At 41.0% G+C, this 17719-nt stretch overlaps 1 protein-coding gene across 4 annotated transcripts in view; it reads left to right on the top strand.

Annotated features, from left to right (window-relative positions):
• Nucleotides 1–3694: 3694 nt before the first annotated feature.
• Nucleotides 3695–17719, top strand: part of LOC135236029 (transcriptional regulator Erg-like) — a 31548-nt gene continuing 17523 nt past the window's right edge. Inside the window, exons 1-3 of one of the 4 annotated variants that reach the window (XM_064302174.1) lie at nt 3695–3918; nt 6746–6813; nt 7595–7752. Coding sequence is in view for 2 of the 4 variants with exons in the window: in XM_064302170.1 (XP_064158240.1) it covers nt 13691–13708 (18 nt within the window). In the remaining 2 variants the exon portion in view is untranslated. Of the gene's footprint in view, nt 3919–6745; nt 6814–7594; nt 7753–13336; nt 13709–17719 lie in introns of those variants that run through there. The other 3 variants (XM_064302172.1, XM_064302170.1, XM_064302171.1) reach the window with 3 other exon arrangements.

Consider the following 17719-nt stretch of genomic DNA (forward strand, 5'->3'; position numbering starts at 1 on the left):
GGCAAATAAAAAGGATTCTGATTCTGATCCTGATCTGAAATGTGAATCAGTGTCATAGGAAACGTAAGCGGACTAAGGAAATAATCCCTGTGTGTTACTGATGATGCCCGATGGTGAACATTAAAACAGTAGCATTTTTAATTTTATTTTTAAAATCAGTCTCCTATAAGAAAGCTATAGGAGACTATAGCTATATAAAGCTTGTATCATTTATTTGATTTTCAAAAAAATTGTCCCTGTCTTTTCAAAAATACAATGCCTCATAATGATTGTTTCCTATTACAATTAGAATACATGTATTTCATTTGCATTATATTAACAAAACACATTCTCTGGGTTTTATTTTCAGAAATCTATTCTCTCTCTTGTCTTTACACTTTTTGGAGAATGCAGAAAGTTTATAAAATCATGAGAAATCTTCTGTTCAGTGTTCCACTATCTCGACCTTAGGATGTTGGGTACATTACATCAGGTTACCCTACAGGGTTGGAGTCCTGATCTATGTGGTTACTTCTGGCACTACGATCTTTACTTCACTCTAGTGTGTTTTTCTGCACCTCTGCACCTTGAACTAATGCACTTGTTGTACGTCGCTCTGGATAAGAGCGTCTGCTAAATGCCTGTAATGTAATGTAATGTAATGTAATATTCAGACTTTTGGTTTCAGCCTACCGACTAACTGTTCGAAGCTCAGCGTTCAAAGCCGCCCTGTGCCCAGCACCCTTCGAAGACTAGGCAGTTATCCCATTACACATTCATTTCCCTTATCATTCACCCTGTTACGGTCTGACCCCAGACCAGGTCGTAACAGAATATAACCATATAGTGGTGCAGGCCTCAGGAGCCCCGCCCCTCCCGACCATCAGCCGCCATGTTGTTTCCGCATTACCGGGGCCACACCGGCCCAGCCCACAGCACCATGGACAGCGGCGGAGGGACAGGGCTGAGGTTCAGCACCTCCACTCTGCAAATGAGCCCGGACAGCGCTGAGGGCCTATAGTCGCTTTTCCACCGCATGGTACCAGCTCAACTCGACTCGACTCTTCTCGACTTTTTTGGTTTTCCATCGGGCAAAAGTTGTGGATAGTACCTGGTACCTGGTACTTTTTTTGGTATCGAGGTTCCAAGCGAGCTGAGGCGATACTAAAAGGTGATGTGAAAACACTGCAGACCACTGATTGGTCAGAAACGGCAGAGTTCACGTGGCGTCGCTATGACGACCAGCTACATTGACGGGGGTACTATCTGAAAACGTAATATCTGGTACCAAAAGCGAGTAGAGTCGAGTCGAGTTGAGCCGGTACCCTGCGGTGGAAAAGCAGCTTATGATTCAATAATTCAATCAGGCCGCCGGCAGCACACCAATGCTTGGGTCACACCAGTTTCCCCTTAGCCTGAGTAGCTGCCGGCTGACCTCACTTCAAGAGAGTGCTGCTCTTCTGTTCACTGAGTGAATAACTGTGTCTTTCATTCTCTTTTTTTCCCCAGACTCGGATGTGCCCCGCCTCGCGGCCTGAATCCTGGTCCCCGAGACGCACCCTCCTAACTCGCCTGCACTGCTCTAGCACTTCTGGTTTTTCCCCCAACTTTTGGGTAAGTTGGGTCTCTCCTAGTGTTTTACTGTCTGTCTTAGTTTTTTGAATACCCAAGTCACAATAAAATAAAAAAACAGCATATGCAAATTTTACTGGCTTTTCCCTATAATGTGTTTAATAATTGTAATATATATGTTCTAGTTGGATCCTTTCCTAAAGGCTCTAGGCTACCTCTTCCTGCTGGTGGTAAATGTATTGCACTTGCACCTCAAAATATGAGATGGGAAATCTTGAAAATGAATGAAAAATAACATATTGCCAAATGTACTTCACTTCATCTGGTATCTTACAGCTTTCTGTGTTCATAATTAACCATATTCCAACAATAGTTCTGTATAATTTTGGCATAATGCCAAAATTTGCTCAATTAAACAGTGCATGTAAGTACTGCTATACAATGTATTTCAAATCCAAAAGGTTCTGAATGCTATTTGTTGAAAATTAAAGAAATACCTGTACTTAAAAAGCACATGATGAAATGCTAGTTCTAAAAGCATGCGTGTTGGGGTTATTTGTTGTTTTGTCATTACTATATTAGTCATAACGTATTGTAACTCTAGTATGCAGCACATACCTTATAATAATAAAACTGAGCCAGTTTAAAGCATTGTGTGTAAGCTTGCCACCCCCACATTGCATTTGTATACCCAAATAAAAAAGAAAATGGTTTGAAAATCATATGAGCACTTTCAAGTGTAATTTGGCAATGAAATTTGATCCCACACTGGAGCGACGCTGTCCTGCCAAGTCAGAGGGAATAGCTTCCAGATTTCATCCCAGCTCCTCTGTCTAGACTGCATTTTTTTCCAGCACCAGCTGAACACAGGCTCTTTACACAAAATTCCAAGACCTGGTCGGCTGTCTGTCCCTTTCCCACATGAAGATGTGGGGCGTAGGCTGCACCGTGTGTATTGGAACCTGGGGTAGAACACTGGCTGAACACTCTTGGTTCCACAGGAGTCTGCTGTTGATGAGTTCCCTTTATTGTTGAGCAATGATGGGATGAGTGACCTGTTTTAATAAATATAATAAACATTTGTATGTTGTTATGCTAAATGGGACTGTATTTCCATGTGTACTGTGGGCCACAGCGCACTACTGGGCAGTGCCTGAACATTTCCTGCTCTGTAACAGATTTGGCAAGGCGTTCTTATAGTGGCATAAACGGATTATGCTCAGTCAACAGCTGACTCTAGATGGATTGATAATGTCTCTACAATTTATTACAGGACAAAATGTGAAACTGCAGTCGTGGATCTCAAATAAATATTATTAACTTAATTGCAAAAGCACAGAGCTAATAAGAAATGGATTTATAAAATACAATTTTTTCACCTAAATTAGGTGTTCCATTTGCTATGACTCTCCCTCTAGAAGGAAGGCAGACTTCAAGAATATTGGGGATCCAAGGGGACTAGGCCTGTGCTCCTGGTGTAGCATTCTGAAAACGAGGGAGGGAGAAAGAACAGGAGAGAGGAAAAAGGGAAAGCTGGAGACTGGACCACAGAAATGTAAACACGTCTGGAGCTAAAATAACTGCTTTCGTTGAAAACACGCCTCGGTCCCAAGATGGCTTCTGTGTGCAAAACATTGGAAAAATATATATAATTCAATAAAAATAAAAAAAGATTGTCTCTGAAAATGATTTAAAATGGGCATTGTAGCAACAACGCGTATGTGTTGTGTGAGTGCATTGCAATGGCTCCTTCCTTTCCATTGAGCGAAAAAATTGTAGTTCATGAAGGCATTACTGGACCATGGAAGTTTAGAGACAATGCTGTCACAAGCAGAAATGGTGTGCCCTAAAATCAGAAAGAAAACAGAGTGTTGTGTATGAGTTCTATTCTCATGCCCTCCCGCTTTTGCATGTTAACCCTTTGGGTACAAAATGTAAAAAATTCAAAAAAATGTTGAAATATATTTCAAATATATTTCGCACATGGTATTGCAATCTTAGTTTTACGAACATTAAATGACGTCACATATTAAAAAAAAAAAAAAAATTATTGCATGTACCCATCACAAACGAATTGCATTCGATTTTATGATCTGGGTGTTAACCGTCCCCTCCCTCTGTCTATCCATCTTTCTCTCTTTCTCGCACACACACATACACACAGTGGTGCTTTGAATGACTCGCTTAAAATATCGTACATTCGCCCATGCAGTCGGATTACTTGTTTGATAGTTTACTGTACAGTGGGATTAACAAAACACATCTTTTACACCATACGGCTCAGAAGCCTACATTTCCATCCGTTTCTTACTATTTTCGGAACTAAAGTTCGTGACCGAAACAGAAGAGTAAGGTAAGAATAAGATTGTAATTCACAACTTTTCGGCAGTTTCGTTTAGAAACTATATGCCTATATGGCTTTTGTTGCGTTTATCTGTGAATACGGTCATGTTTCTTTACATTATGTGCTGTCACACGACATAGCCTATTTGTAATTATTTTTATAAGGCAGGACTAGTGGCCAATATATCAACATAAGCTAGGCTACATGCTGACATTTGCTGCATGTCAGTGTTATTAAATCACAATATTCATACTATTTCTGCGATTTTTATATACTAAATAATGGTGTTTTTGTGTCAGTGAAACTTTGGAACCTACAACTTGTTGCACTGCGTGCTACAAACCTGATTCCTTAACAACAAGCCTGTGACATCATTTTTGATGACGATTATCATCCTCGTCACGATTTATAGCATCATCATCACGATCTATGGAAACACATCGGTGAAACAGATCGCATATTAACTAAAATGTGTGGATTAGAAATGTAATCGTTTAAATATCTCAACAGCAAGCTGTGAAAAAAGTGTTCAACTTGGTTAAATAACACCACAGAATAATTAACCGAATTAGGTGGACAATTCTCAAATGGCAGTTAAACTGTCAGACATGAATGTGATTATTTAGACCTGTGGACGAAGCAGGCAATGTAGCCAGGAATTAGATCAAGAGAGTGGCTTTTGTCATAAAAATAATAATAGAATTTGAACAACAATTCAGGATTCCCTCGTACAGGGTAGACGTGGCTTCCATGCATATACAGCCATGGCTTGGCGTATGGATCTGTCTGAAAGCTCCCTCCAACTTTCAGAAAACAGTTTCTCCCTTATACATAGCACTCAAAATTTATTTAGCCTATTAATAATTTCCCTTTCATTCACCTGCAAATGTCAACTGAGATAACATTAAGTCTTTTGCACTGATGACCTGGGACTGCAAGGCCAGAAGATATTTTTAGGGTTAATGTGGCCTGTTGCACCAGAAAAATCAGGGCTAACAGTCCTCCTATTTTAAGATGTTTCATAGGGTCTTCAATGGTACAATGAGCCAAGACCAGCAGTTTAACATCTAACTAAAAGATCCTAATTGTTTATATACAATGTGTTTTTCCCTGAGAGAATTTCATTGGTGGACAGCTGGGAAAATGGCATTCAAGCTGAGGGCTACAAATGCAAACAAACCCCCCCCTCCCCCCACCCCCCAGGAATTGTTACATGCCTGATAGCTCATATGAATATGTGAGCAATTTTTGCTGAGCACAAAAGAAAGCAAAACTGAGTGGCAACTTTTCAGTTTGCCGCTCGTAGCCGGCCAGATTTTCACCTGACCAGCTCCTCCTGCTTCTCAGCGGCGGTTTACTGTCTTGTTGTGCTCAGAAAAGCACGCAAACAAAAACAAAATAAAAACTCTCTTGGTCTGTGCTCCTGGTCAGGCACCAAACTGTGGAGAGGAACACACCTTTAAGCACCTGGGCTGATTAGTTAATGCAACCCAGGTGCGTGTGCTCTCTCCACCAGCCGGCGCAGCCGAGACCAATCCGCTTTTCTGGCGGACCGAATGCCACACATACATTACAAAGATAGCACACCAGTGTACCATAAAATGTAATCATGTTAAACATGTCTCAATATTATTCCTATAAACATACACACGCACACACACACATATACACACACACATGCAAACACACACACACACACATATGCACATGCAAACACTCAAACACACACACAGACACACACACACACACATCCCTAAAGTCTGTTTTTGTCTCACACCCAAGTTACAATTTTAGTTTTGGTCTTGGTCTCTGACCTCGTGGTTGTGGTCTTGGACACAGCAGCCATATCTCCCTCACAAGTTTTGTTTACTTGGCCTTCCAGAAGAACCTTAAATCAACTAAAACCTCCACTGGAGCCCCTGTCTCTGGGGTCCAGTCTGGCCCAGGGCTGGTTACTCTCGGAGCCTACAGCTGCGGCTCTGTCTCTGAAAACTGGCAGTTGTGGGGCTTCGTGGTGGTCATAGTTTTGGGGAGGAAAATAAAACCAAGAAGTGCAAACAAACGGACTATTTCCTCCTCAGGAGGTGGATTTACCCATGTATATACTCTGTTTCCGATTGAGTTTAGAAGGACTTGGTTATATTGGGGGGAGTTCATAGGATAGGAACCAGGCTTTTGCGGAATTCTCCGGGACAGGAGATATGGTACATTTCCCTCCGTCTCAGACATAGTTCCAGTGCTATTAGGAGCTCCTGCATCCTGGCCTTTATATAGAACACATCTGCCTGTACACATCGTGTCACGCCTGCAAACCTGGACCACAGGCTTCTGCTCTGAACAGCATTTTTTAAAATGTTGCTTTAATCTTCCTGATGTTCTAACATTGCTACAATATTTGAAATCAGCGTAAGTAAAATTCAGTGTTAGTTTAATTCATATATTTATTGAAATTGATTGTCAGATACTGCAAGTCATATATATATATATATATATATATATATATATACACACATATATATGGACACATACACGCAGACATGATACACTCTTTCTTACACACACACACACACACACACAATACACACTCACAGTGGTACAAATAATGAAATGCAAGAAAATAACATCCAGCTGTGTTTTTTTATGATAGCAGTGCAATATAATGTTGAGGTTGTAGGTTTGATTACCAGGTAAGACACTGCCATTGTACCATTGAGCAATGTACATAACCAGACGTATTTCAGTAATGTCCAACTGTATTTTAAGTGCATTATATGTGAGGTAAGTCTAGATAAGAGCATCCACTAAAATGTAATGTTAATTTCTCTTGTTTTCCTTTAAAGGGTAATCCAGTCCCATCAGTCCCCCATGTCTGCGTGGGGACGATTCAGACTGGAACGGACCCCACAGGCACCACCAAGGTCAGTAAAAACTTTGTGCCACTGAACCTTTTTGAAATGTACAGTGCTATGACTTTGACTACAATTTCAAGTGCAGCTGCAATTGATTTATAAAAGTACAAAAGCAATGGATGGAGTGAGAACATTTGCTATCTCTCTGGCTGACAGGTAATTCTCAGGTGGCTTAAAGCGAATTGCAGGTAAATTCCTAGTGAGCTTCGTTTGAGTGCATACAGTGTAAGCACATATGCAAGTTTCGCTATCATGTAATCTATATTTTGCAATACATAGAGTCTGCTTTAGCACAATAGCGCTGTCACTCACTCAGGACACATTTCCTCTTATGAAGTTCACACCTTGAATATAACTGAAATCCTAGCCTTCTACTGACTCAAGCTTTTTCTCATACTTTTTCTTAATGGCTCAAAAACATTAACATTGAGCATTTGTTCTGAATGTAAATATTAAAAATAATGACAAGTGTATGCATTGTACATGATTATAACAGTATTCTTCCACAAGGGATGATAACTCCTATATATTGATTGATAAAGTATGATTATTATTATCATCATTATTGTAGATTGTTCGTTACCTTGCTGGTGTGTGTGTGTGTGTGTGTGTGCATGCAGTCCGTGGTCTGATGGTCTGTTTATGAAAGAATAGTCTCAGTAGTGCTGTTTGAATCATGTCTGTGTTGGGCTCACATTCAGTGTGATTTTTTGTTCTTTGCTGGAAAGTGCCACCTGTTGTATAAGGGGTCAACTTTAATCAAAGATCAATATAATACCTGAACCAACAGAGCAATTCCTGGGCCTGGTGGAGTGCTGATCCTCGCATGTCTTGACTTTCACATGCAGAAAAAAACCCATGAGCACCAGAGCTGTTCACATGGTGAAGAAGAGCAGCCCGTGAGGATGGCCTTCTTCCCTCTATAAGTGCAAAGGAAATGACAAAGGGGTGAGTAAGATAAGAAATGCAATGTGAAGGGAAAGTGGCTACAGATTTATAGTTTGTGTGTGTGTGTGTGTGTGGTGGGGAGGGGGGGGGGCACTTTGCAGTTTGCAGTCTTTTGCGGTTAGTGTGCTTGTTTCTAGCATTCTCCAGCCTGTGCCAGTACCTGGAAAGGGTCTCAGTTTTCAGTGTTACATCTGTATCTGAGAGCTGTATGGGGGCAGGTTGGAGGTATGGAGGGGCAAGTTTGGGGGGTGGGGGTGTTCATTTTACTGCATGTGGCATCTGACAGCCCAACGCTCCTCATCAGCCTGAATTTCTGCATGTATAAACACGGAGATAGACAGAGAATGATCAATGTATACATATGCAATGAGTGTATTTGATACTTACTTCATCAAAGTACTGATGTAACACACCTGAGGCTGCATTCAGACCAGATCAGGCAATGTGGCAAAAACGGCAGTCCTCCCATTCATTTGAATGGGGGTAGTGCGTTTAGGCTGCGGGAGTGGGGACCGCATGGGTTGCAGAAAAAAACCGCAGCGGCCGTGTGGGAAGAAGTAGAACCGGAATCGACTTTCGCCATAACGCAACCCGACGTCACGCTGCGGTGGCCAATCAAGCAAGTCGGCGATCAGAGGGGAAGACGCCCAACGGAAGAAGAGCCTTGTTTAAATTACCATGTAGCATTCCGCTGTTTACCGATCAACTGTGAAGATATGGAAGAGAGACTGAAATATAGCTTGGTTTATTTTGTGTACCCAGCTTCGACGTCTGCGTCTGGCTTGCAGTCTACGCTGCAAAATAACGATAGCAAGAAGCTTCCTTCGGTTTGTGTCCATTTGTTTGAGTTACCGGACAGGAAATGGAGGGGGGGTTAAAGTTCACAAATGGACCATGTAGTGACACGCCCACACCTCCGCACAACCCTGCGGGAAGGTGCCGCATTGCCTGATCTGGTCTGAATGCAGCCTTTCAATGTCTTTGATACTTTGCATTTAAAAGGCACCTTTTTAAAGGCATTATTGCTTCAATGAATCAAACACAGTGACAATATTTACATGGACTCTCCAATCAGTTTCCATGAAAGGCTGCTGCTAGAAAACTTTAAATAAGCTTCAAAACAATCAATATTAATGCAAGAAAAAAGTAAGGTGATGTTACTGATGCTTCTGGAGTGAAGAACCTTAAGTTCTCCTCGACTGTTTTACATTTTAAGAAACAATATAGCAGACAAGCTTGTAAAGGGATCAAAAACAGCGCCACAGAGAGTGGAGAAAATTAGTGGGGATCCAGTGATTTACAAACCAAAGAAAGTGGGATCAAAGCAAAGGCTTCCTTCATCTTTTCCTTGGTCAAATAAAGGGAAAACAGGAATAATATTTGTGGATGGTGTCATCATTATGGATGTTTCCGGGAGTTGTTTGGCAAGCCTTGAGATCTGTAAAGGATAGTTTGTGACCTCTGGAAATACCTCTCCATAAAGCACGCAGTAGTTTTGCCCTGGATTAATATTTAATATTGACATCGCTGTTTGCTTTCTCGGTAGGTCTTTGCACTTCTATCGTTCAGTATTTTCTTAGCTTTAAATATGCTCCTGAAGTATTTTTGTTGGGTCTCTCATATTTCTGGTTTCTTTCTCATTTATTTACAAGTGTTTACAATGCATTTTACAAGAGAGCCCATAGTTCTCCAAAAGTTAACTGCCATTCTTTTATTATACTAACAGCTCTTGGGTTATAAGGACATGCTGTCCTTTGGAAAGCTATAAAATGTGAGATCTTATTATAAATGATAATTTACTAAAACATAAATCTAGATTTCTCTAGATTTAATCTACATCATCCCATTGTTTAATTTGTCTCTAAATTTTACCGGCAATATTTCAGTCTGTGGAATTTTTCTTCCAGCTGTTCCTTATGTGGTCTTTGTTAAATATTACACTTGTAATATTGCACAATTGCACAAGTCTTGGATTGTTGAAATTCTTTTCATAACAACAATAATAGATAACCTCTTATTCGCTTCAGGAGTCAATCAAATATTAATGTGGACACGCTAGCCATCTTACTATACCAATTTATTTAGTCCCCTTGGTGCTAGTGTTGTCGAATTCAATAACATGTGCAAGCATGTCAACTTCCATTACATAAGGTGATGTCACCCAACCTAGAGCCAGAGTAAGAGTACCCAGTAGGTCCCTTAGCTGGGGATAACCCTGCTCTTTCATTCAGCAAGCCAGACTTTAGCTGCAAAGATGTATCACAAGTAAATTTCCAGTGTTTATTCTTTTTACAAGTATTTTTTTTTCTCTCTTTCTGGTAACAAATTTAGAATTTGGTAAAATTCAAGATATGTGTTGATTGCATTTTGGACCCCAGTTATACCGCTTATTCTTGCTGTGGATGGTAAGCACTGAAGCGGAGTTACAGACCTACTCTTTAATGGGCTCTACTGAGAATGTATTCCCCCAAAGTGAAACTGGAGTTTGCTCAGGCACAAAGTGATCTGTCCCATAACAAGGTTCTGGGTCAAGTATGCGGGCCAGCTGTGGTTTCATGATGGCTCTCATGCCTGAAATCTCCCACAGCTTAATCTCCTTCACCTCCTCAGAGAGAGAGAGGGAGGGGCTTAGCCACACTGTGGCTTCCACACCCTTCCTCTGACCACAGCACTTTCTACTCTGTGACTAAATGACCCGTACTCAGCTGGCCTGGGCCCAACCAAAGCCCAGTCTCGCATCTCCAGACACAGTGTTCAAGCACTTAGAATTCCTCCCACAACCAAAGGCTTAGCTCCTCTACGCATTCCAAGAAATCTGGCATTCAGGAATTTTTACTGGGGCCAAACTATATGTTTTTATATCTTCCTTTGTCCCATAGGGTATTTTAGCTCATCACAAGGTTTGGTGTACTATCTTGTTGTCTAGTCGCATTTACCAGGCTTGGCTTGTGGAGATAAGCTGTGCCAAGTTTCTTTTGGTCTCACCCTCTGGTGTCACCAACCTTCTGGCTCACATTCGTGTGGTGGAGGGGACAGTGGTGGCAGATGATGTGGTCTTTACAGCAGAGAGGGTTATTTTGAGTGTTGAATTTGGAGAAATACCACTCCAGCCAGAATGGAACATTTAAAGTGACAGCTGTAATGTTTTTATACATCTGCACTCAAGATAATTTACAGCACAACTTTCCATTTCATGGGTGCAGCAGAACACTTATAAATCATTTTGGACAGAACAAGCATCTGACATTGAAGAAAAAAAACAAAGGCCTTACTGTTTATTTCCACTGCTCAAATGAGTGACCACATATATCATCTGTGTCAACCAGGAACACAGTGGACTAACACAGTTTGAAAGATTGAGTGCTTGGAGTTTGGGTTTGAATAGAAAATTGTGGTACTTCTTGAGCTAAGAGCTATTTGTATTCGAGAACTAATTTACTACTTGCCAAATCATCAAACAAGAAATGCCAACAAAACACATTTACACCACAATACGTGTTTCACATTCTAAAACCCAAAGTTTACTTGATAGCTGGTTTATCTAAAGGCGGAATGGTTAGCCTGCTCTTGTGATCCTGGTACTTGATTCACATAAATATTCACTTTTCTCTGGCTCACTGCCTTGCTTCTCTTCAAAGCTGGCATCTGCCCACTTCAACAATAATGCATAAACCTATTCTTACCACAAGGGGGCACCTCAGGTGAGTTGCCAAACCTTTTGTCTTCAGTAAGCAGATGGCTAGTGTAAAAACTTCTTTTTTTATGTACTACTACTACTACTACTATTACTACTGCTGCGTAATAATAATAATAATAATAATAATAATAATAATAAATTCTTTACCACATTATACGTAACGTTTGGGACAAAGACTTTTTTTTCCTTCTTGATTTGGCTCTGTTCTCCAAAATAGACTCCAAAATTCCTTAATGGAAGCTGGGTTATACCACAAGACAATGACCCAAAACACGTGGGTAAATCAGCCACAGGATGGTTTCAGCAGAAAGAGACTGCTGAGTGGGGCTGTGCAGTGAATGCAGGGGGGTGTCGTACCCGTCGTAACCCCGGCTGCGACGGTGGAGCGGGACATTCCTGCCCGCGGGGGGGGGGGCCAGCCCTGCTTCTCAGACCCCCTGTGGGGAGCGCGTGTTTCCACCGGGCCCTCGTTCCTTTTCGGAGCGCTGGCGCGTCACTGGCTGCCGAGTGGCCGCGGGTAAGCGCGGGAGGACAAAACGGGCAATTTCCTGCAGGCTTCCTGCTGGAAGCAATAAAAAAAGAAGGAAAAAAAAACAGAGGGTGAGCAGTCAGCGTCTGACAGATTCGGCGTTCTCCTCTGTGGAACAGGAGGATCGGCTCAAGTGGCTCACTGGAACACGTCAGCGAGAAAGCAAACAAAGCAAAGCCGCACAGACTGCATTCTCAGTAAAGAGATGTGCCATATTTTGTTTTATAACTGAAGTGTGGAAGGTTTTGGCTTGTTTTCCCTTTTGCATGGCTGGGTCAATTCTGTTGTGAAACTGCAATTACAAATAATTGCAGAGGCATGCAAATTTGTTCCCAGGAAAGTGGAAGAACACAGTAAATGTCATAAGGCAGTTAAACGGGCTCTGATATTTGATGCAGCGTATTAAACAAGGGTTTGCTAAGCTGCCATCTGGGCCCCAGGGCCATGTTCAGTAAAATTGAATATTTTCTGAGTTCAAAACGTTTAACTTTTCATAATTTCACAAATCACATATTTTAGACTTTAGATAATGCTGTGAAAAGCTTAATAGAATTTTTAAAAATAAAAAAACGGTATACATATTGCTCCGCTATATTGATATACTTTATGACGTTCCTTCATATACTCATGCGTATTTCAGTGTGTATTGGGTATTAGCTAAAGGTGACAATAGGTCACCGACCGATTTACTGAGTTGGGGGTCCTTAACCACAAGATGATTCTTTAGGGGTTCTAGAGATAAAATGTTGGGAAACCTTGGTATTACGCCATACATTGTGGAGCAGTGATGTGTATAATGTAAGACACATGGATCTTACGCAATAAGGGCATGTCAGTCATCAGCCGTACTGCATTCCATGTGTCATTGAACACTAAGATGGGCTGTGGTTCACAGCAACTTCCTCTCAAAGTGCCAGGGGCCAGAATTCAAACGCAACAGCACAACGTTATCTAATTTTTGCTGTAGCTTTTTTGAGTATGTGTCCGGACTGCAGGTAGAGTTCCAAGAACATCATTTTAAATGGCGCAAAATGCATACGTGCTTGTGGGATTCCAGGCTGTAGAGAAGCAGGTTCATTGTACCGATTTACTGGAAAGCTAAAGTTAAGGAAAGACTTTGAGTCCAGGCCATTGTTCAACAATTCAGCAGGCCCTCTTGAACAGAGGCGATGTGCATAGTGGCGAAGCAAATGCTGTTACAGTCGGCTGTAATTCTCTAGGGGGGAAAGGTGGTGTGCAGCCATATTAAATTTGGAGTTCATGATCAGACATCTGCTTCCTGTCCCCGGTCTAAGTGTCTCACACACACACACACACACACACACACACGTTAACTTTTTGCACCTGCAGCGTTAGAGACCCCACTGTTGAGGTAACACGCCCGCCTACTCTAGCTAGCCTGGCCCGCGCCACCCTCCCCTCTTAAAAGGGAAAAAAAATTTAACGCACATCATGATGAAAAACAACATTGTTTTTAACCATTCTTATCTCCTCGCTCCCAAATATCCTGTTCCTTCGAACTGCGGCGGCCAGAACCAATAGAATCCCCTTCCTGCTATTGGCTGACTTCACTTCCCAGCTTTAGCACAATCTCATCCGTTCCAAACAACGCTAGCAAAACCGCAACACTTGCTCGCTCTTCAGAAAAAAAAAAGAAAAAGAAAACAATCGCTTTATCGATAAAGCGGCTCGATCAATTGTCCTGATCGAGAATGGCCAGCACGATTAAGGTAAGTCACAAATTAGGGGTATCTTGGCAATGTTTGAATTGTGTGGATGGATTTTTGTGGTATCTGTCATTTTCTCAATGCTTTAAGGATAACAGATTAGGAGGGAGCACCCTTCTGCTGTAGCGGTATGACAGGATTTCCTATTTAGTCGCCTTGTCAATGTCCACAAGGTTTCGAAAAATATTCAGAGGAATCACAACAGTGTTCATCTGGCACAATTGGACATAGCAGACTGGGGCCACGGCAAATAAGTCTTTCATAGGAACTTTTCATCTACACTCATCACTTCTCCAAATGACACATTTTTGTCAGTTATTTGGAAAAAAGTTCATGTTGTAAAGTTTGCAGATCGTAATTCAATCTTTATCAATAAATATTCAAATGATGACACAGCACATATGCAACTTTTATTGAATGATTTATACAGTATATGGGATTTATGTAGTTTTAGACTAAAGTGATAATTTCTGGCAATGGTGATCAGTTTAACAAATAAAACGATTTGACAAGAAAGATATGAATTACAAATGTTTTTTTTTGTTGTTTTTTTTGCAGTAACTTACTCTCCTTTTCATTAGCTAGAGTTCATACCTTTTCAAGGGCACTTGTGGTTTTCTTTCAACATAAAATAAACATACCAGTGAAGAGGTCTGGCTCGAAGTACTTACGAGTCCTCTTCATACTGTGTACCTTGAACCAAGTTTTTTGTAATCGTAATTTCCAAGTGTGGTGTAGAGCATGCTTCTGTGACACATTGGAAGTCATCACACGCTCTGATTCTGTTTTTATCTGTGATAACTGAACAGTTGAGCCTTCGTAATTTTAAGGTAACTGTGAAGTGAAGAATGGTCACCTGAAAGGACATACAGAGCTCTCTAAGCATTCTATGTCACTCACTGTAAAAATGTGTTTGCAATAACCATTCAGTGGAAGGGAAAAACAACTGAAGGCCATGCTTTTCAATTTATTTGGCAACAAAATATTTATGGAAATTCAGGTCATTCGTTTTGAGGGCATTTTTACTTTTATTTTGTCTTGAAAATGCTCGGTAAAAATATGGTCCTTTTTTGAGGTTCCATAGAGAATAAACTGAGAATGTTACTTCAGAATGGTTCATAGGGAGGGACTGTTTTTCCAACAGGTCACACATATTTATTTAATCTCAGAGGAATTTTCCAAAAATTCATTTTGTACTATCATCTTTATTCCCATGCTGTTGGAACCCTCTGGAACTTTTATACTTGGACTGTAATAGGTGTTATTGAAATTGTATAAACCTCTATGGATTAAAATAAAATCTGTAAAAAAAGTGAAAACATTATAAATAAAAGCAAATGCAGTGACATTTGCTTTCTGCTTGATAGGTTTTGGCTAGCTATGTGCCTCCAATCTTTGGAATTCTGCTTTACCCATTAAAAAAGACAAGCCAATATTATTTAATTGCTCTTCTGCCCAGTAATGTTATTCTGACAGTATAAAACATTCCCTAGGCTCTACTTTGGTTGTTTGCACAATGAAGTGTAGAAGAGAGGATAAACTTCCCGACTTTAATTCATTAATGAAATTAATAAATAGGAATAATTAATTCATTGGGAATAATAAAAGAGGCATAAATAAACCTCAAAATACCTCATACTGGCCAAAGTATTCACAGAGATGAACACTGAGCTATGAGGTCACCATATTAAAACTTGTGCCCAGTCTTCGTTGCTTTGCAGGTGTGGCAGTGGGGGAGGTCTGGGGCTGAAACCCACAGGCTCTTCCCTGATTGGCCAGTCGCCTGCAGGTCTGAGTGGGAGACAGAGATTCACTTTTTCAAACTGATGTCTGTTTTTATCTGATGAGGGAAACATCTTATCTCTCTGAAAGTTCTTTCTGTTGCAGATATTTCCCTTTCTTAATTCACATCAGACTCAACCACTGTCACAGGCTTGATTGCAGAACTTCTGAACGTGCATTTTTAATGTTTTTCCTTAACTTTGACTTCAGAGAAATTAAAAATATTTTTGTTATTTAACAACACAGTTTTTCAAGTTAATTTTGGTGATTGCTGAACTCCCCATTGTTCGAAGCACTGGCATTGTACCGCTTATCAAGTTACCAAACTTGAATTGCTTTGATACATTTCTAGCTGCAAAAATGAATGTGAAAAATATTTTTGAAATGAAGACAGGGAGTGATGTCACTTACACAATGCGTACTTTTGCATGCTGAAGTCTGCTACGCTATATATATGGGCATTTAGCTAATTTAAAAAGTCACAGTCATAACAACCACATCCAGTCAGAGTTAACACATTTGGTCAGCCTGATGTTATGGAAGAAGAGAAGAAAGACCAGCAAGGGAGTGGTCTGCAATAACACAAGCTGGACCGCATGGATAGGGCGGAACAGTGAGGGCATGCTTATATTTTTAAAGGCTGGAGATTAACAGTTGGCAGTTCCCTCAGCGTTAATGGTAGGGTGTGCTCCAGCGTACCGCTGAAACCTCCATTTGCGAGAGAGGGCCTGGTACACAGAGTGTTGCAGTAGCGGCCACAATAAAAACGCAGATAGGCAAGCACTTCCTCTTTACCTCCTTGGAACCAGATACAGGAAATGCTTTCAGAAGGGCTTTCCTGTCTGCTGCCACACGGTTAGCACGAGCTGATGGCGAAACCTGCAGGAATGAATGGCCACAGAGACCTGATCAGACCTGGGTCACGTACGTATTTGTTTTGGATTCAAATACTTCTCTATGCTTTATTGATCTTGTCCGGTGTATTGGAACCAATGAAATACTCTCAAAAAGTGCAAAACCCTGCCTTCTGGTCAAACTGGCAGGCTCAATTGCACCAGGCAAGATCAACAGAGCACAGAAAAGTATTTGAATCCAAAACAAATATGTATTTGACCCAGGTCTGCTCCTGATGAACCCGATCTTTAGCATCATTCCTGATTATTGGACATGCCAGTGAGAAAATTATTCGATAGATAGTTTGGAATATGGTGTAGATGAGCAACATTTATAATTAAAGTGGCAAAATGTAATTATGTGCTTGCTAGTGTAGATAATGCTACTGAGATATAATTTATTACTTACTGGTCTTTCTTCCAAACCCAGATTAAATTCAGATGATTTTTCATTTCCCCTGTTTTTCGATATTTTCCATTCAGAAATTTAAGAGTTAACACACTTCTTTTGTAATCAGAATCCTATAACTGTTGTTAGAAAACCTGTGATTTTTAAGTGAAAGGTAAATATTGGGAATGCTGTCAGAGATTCTGACATTCATTAACTTCATTCATTAACTGCGTTAATGTTGCCAGAAGCAGACATGAAGCAGACGCATTAATAATCATGCCAGGGCTGTACTGCCGACACACCTGGTAGGCACGTGATGTACAGTGGCTTGTGCAGGGCAGTTCACAGAAGTTTGCCTCTTATCAGACCCCCAAAGGAAAACAGACTGTTTATTGTGCTGACGGGGAGTCAGCAGGTGTGATAAAAAGACGGTGCTCAGTTGCAAAACATACTACTGGATCAGCGTTATGTGAACCTTAGCTCAGCGTTTCCCAACCGGTGTGCCGCGGCACTCTGGTGTGCCGTCAGGCGAGGTCAGGTGTGCCGTGTGAAAAATCCTTTAAAAAATGTTTTAATGTTGGTAATGGTGTTTGTTTTTTATGCTTTTGAGAGTGGTGTGCCGTGAGATTCTGTAAATTTGGAAAGTGTGCCGCAGAAGTAGAAAGGTTGGGAAGCGCTGCCTTAGTTCACATCATGCAGTGTAATCACACAATACAATGTCATGCTACGCAAGCCAGAGGCACGTCTGTGTCTACCGAGATAGATAGCGATCTGTATAGAGGCCCACTACTGGTGTAAAGCAGCCTCCTGCTTCTATGTATAACTGTTAGCACAGAGTAAATCTGACTCATTATTTTTTGAGTCAGATAATTGAGATAATGCTAAATGAATCCCATTCCAGCAGTAACATCATGAGTAAGTAGTAAGATTACGCACGCTCCTTCACCA

Source organism: Anguilla rostrata, chromosome 12 (assembly GCF_018555375.3).
Source record: "Anguilla rostrata isolate EN2019 chromosome 12, ASM1855537v3, whole genome shotgun sequence".
Lineage (NCBI taxonomy): Eukaryota > Metazoa > Chordata > Actinopteri > Anguilliformes > Anguillidae > Anguilla > Anguilla rostrata.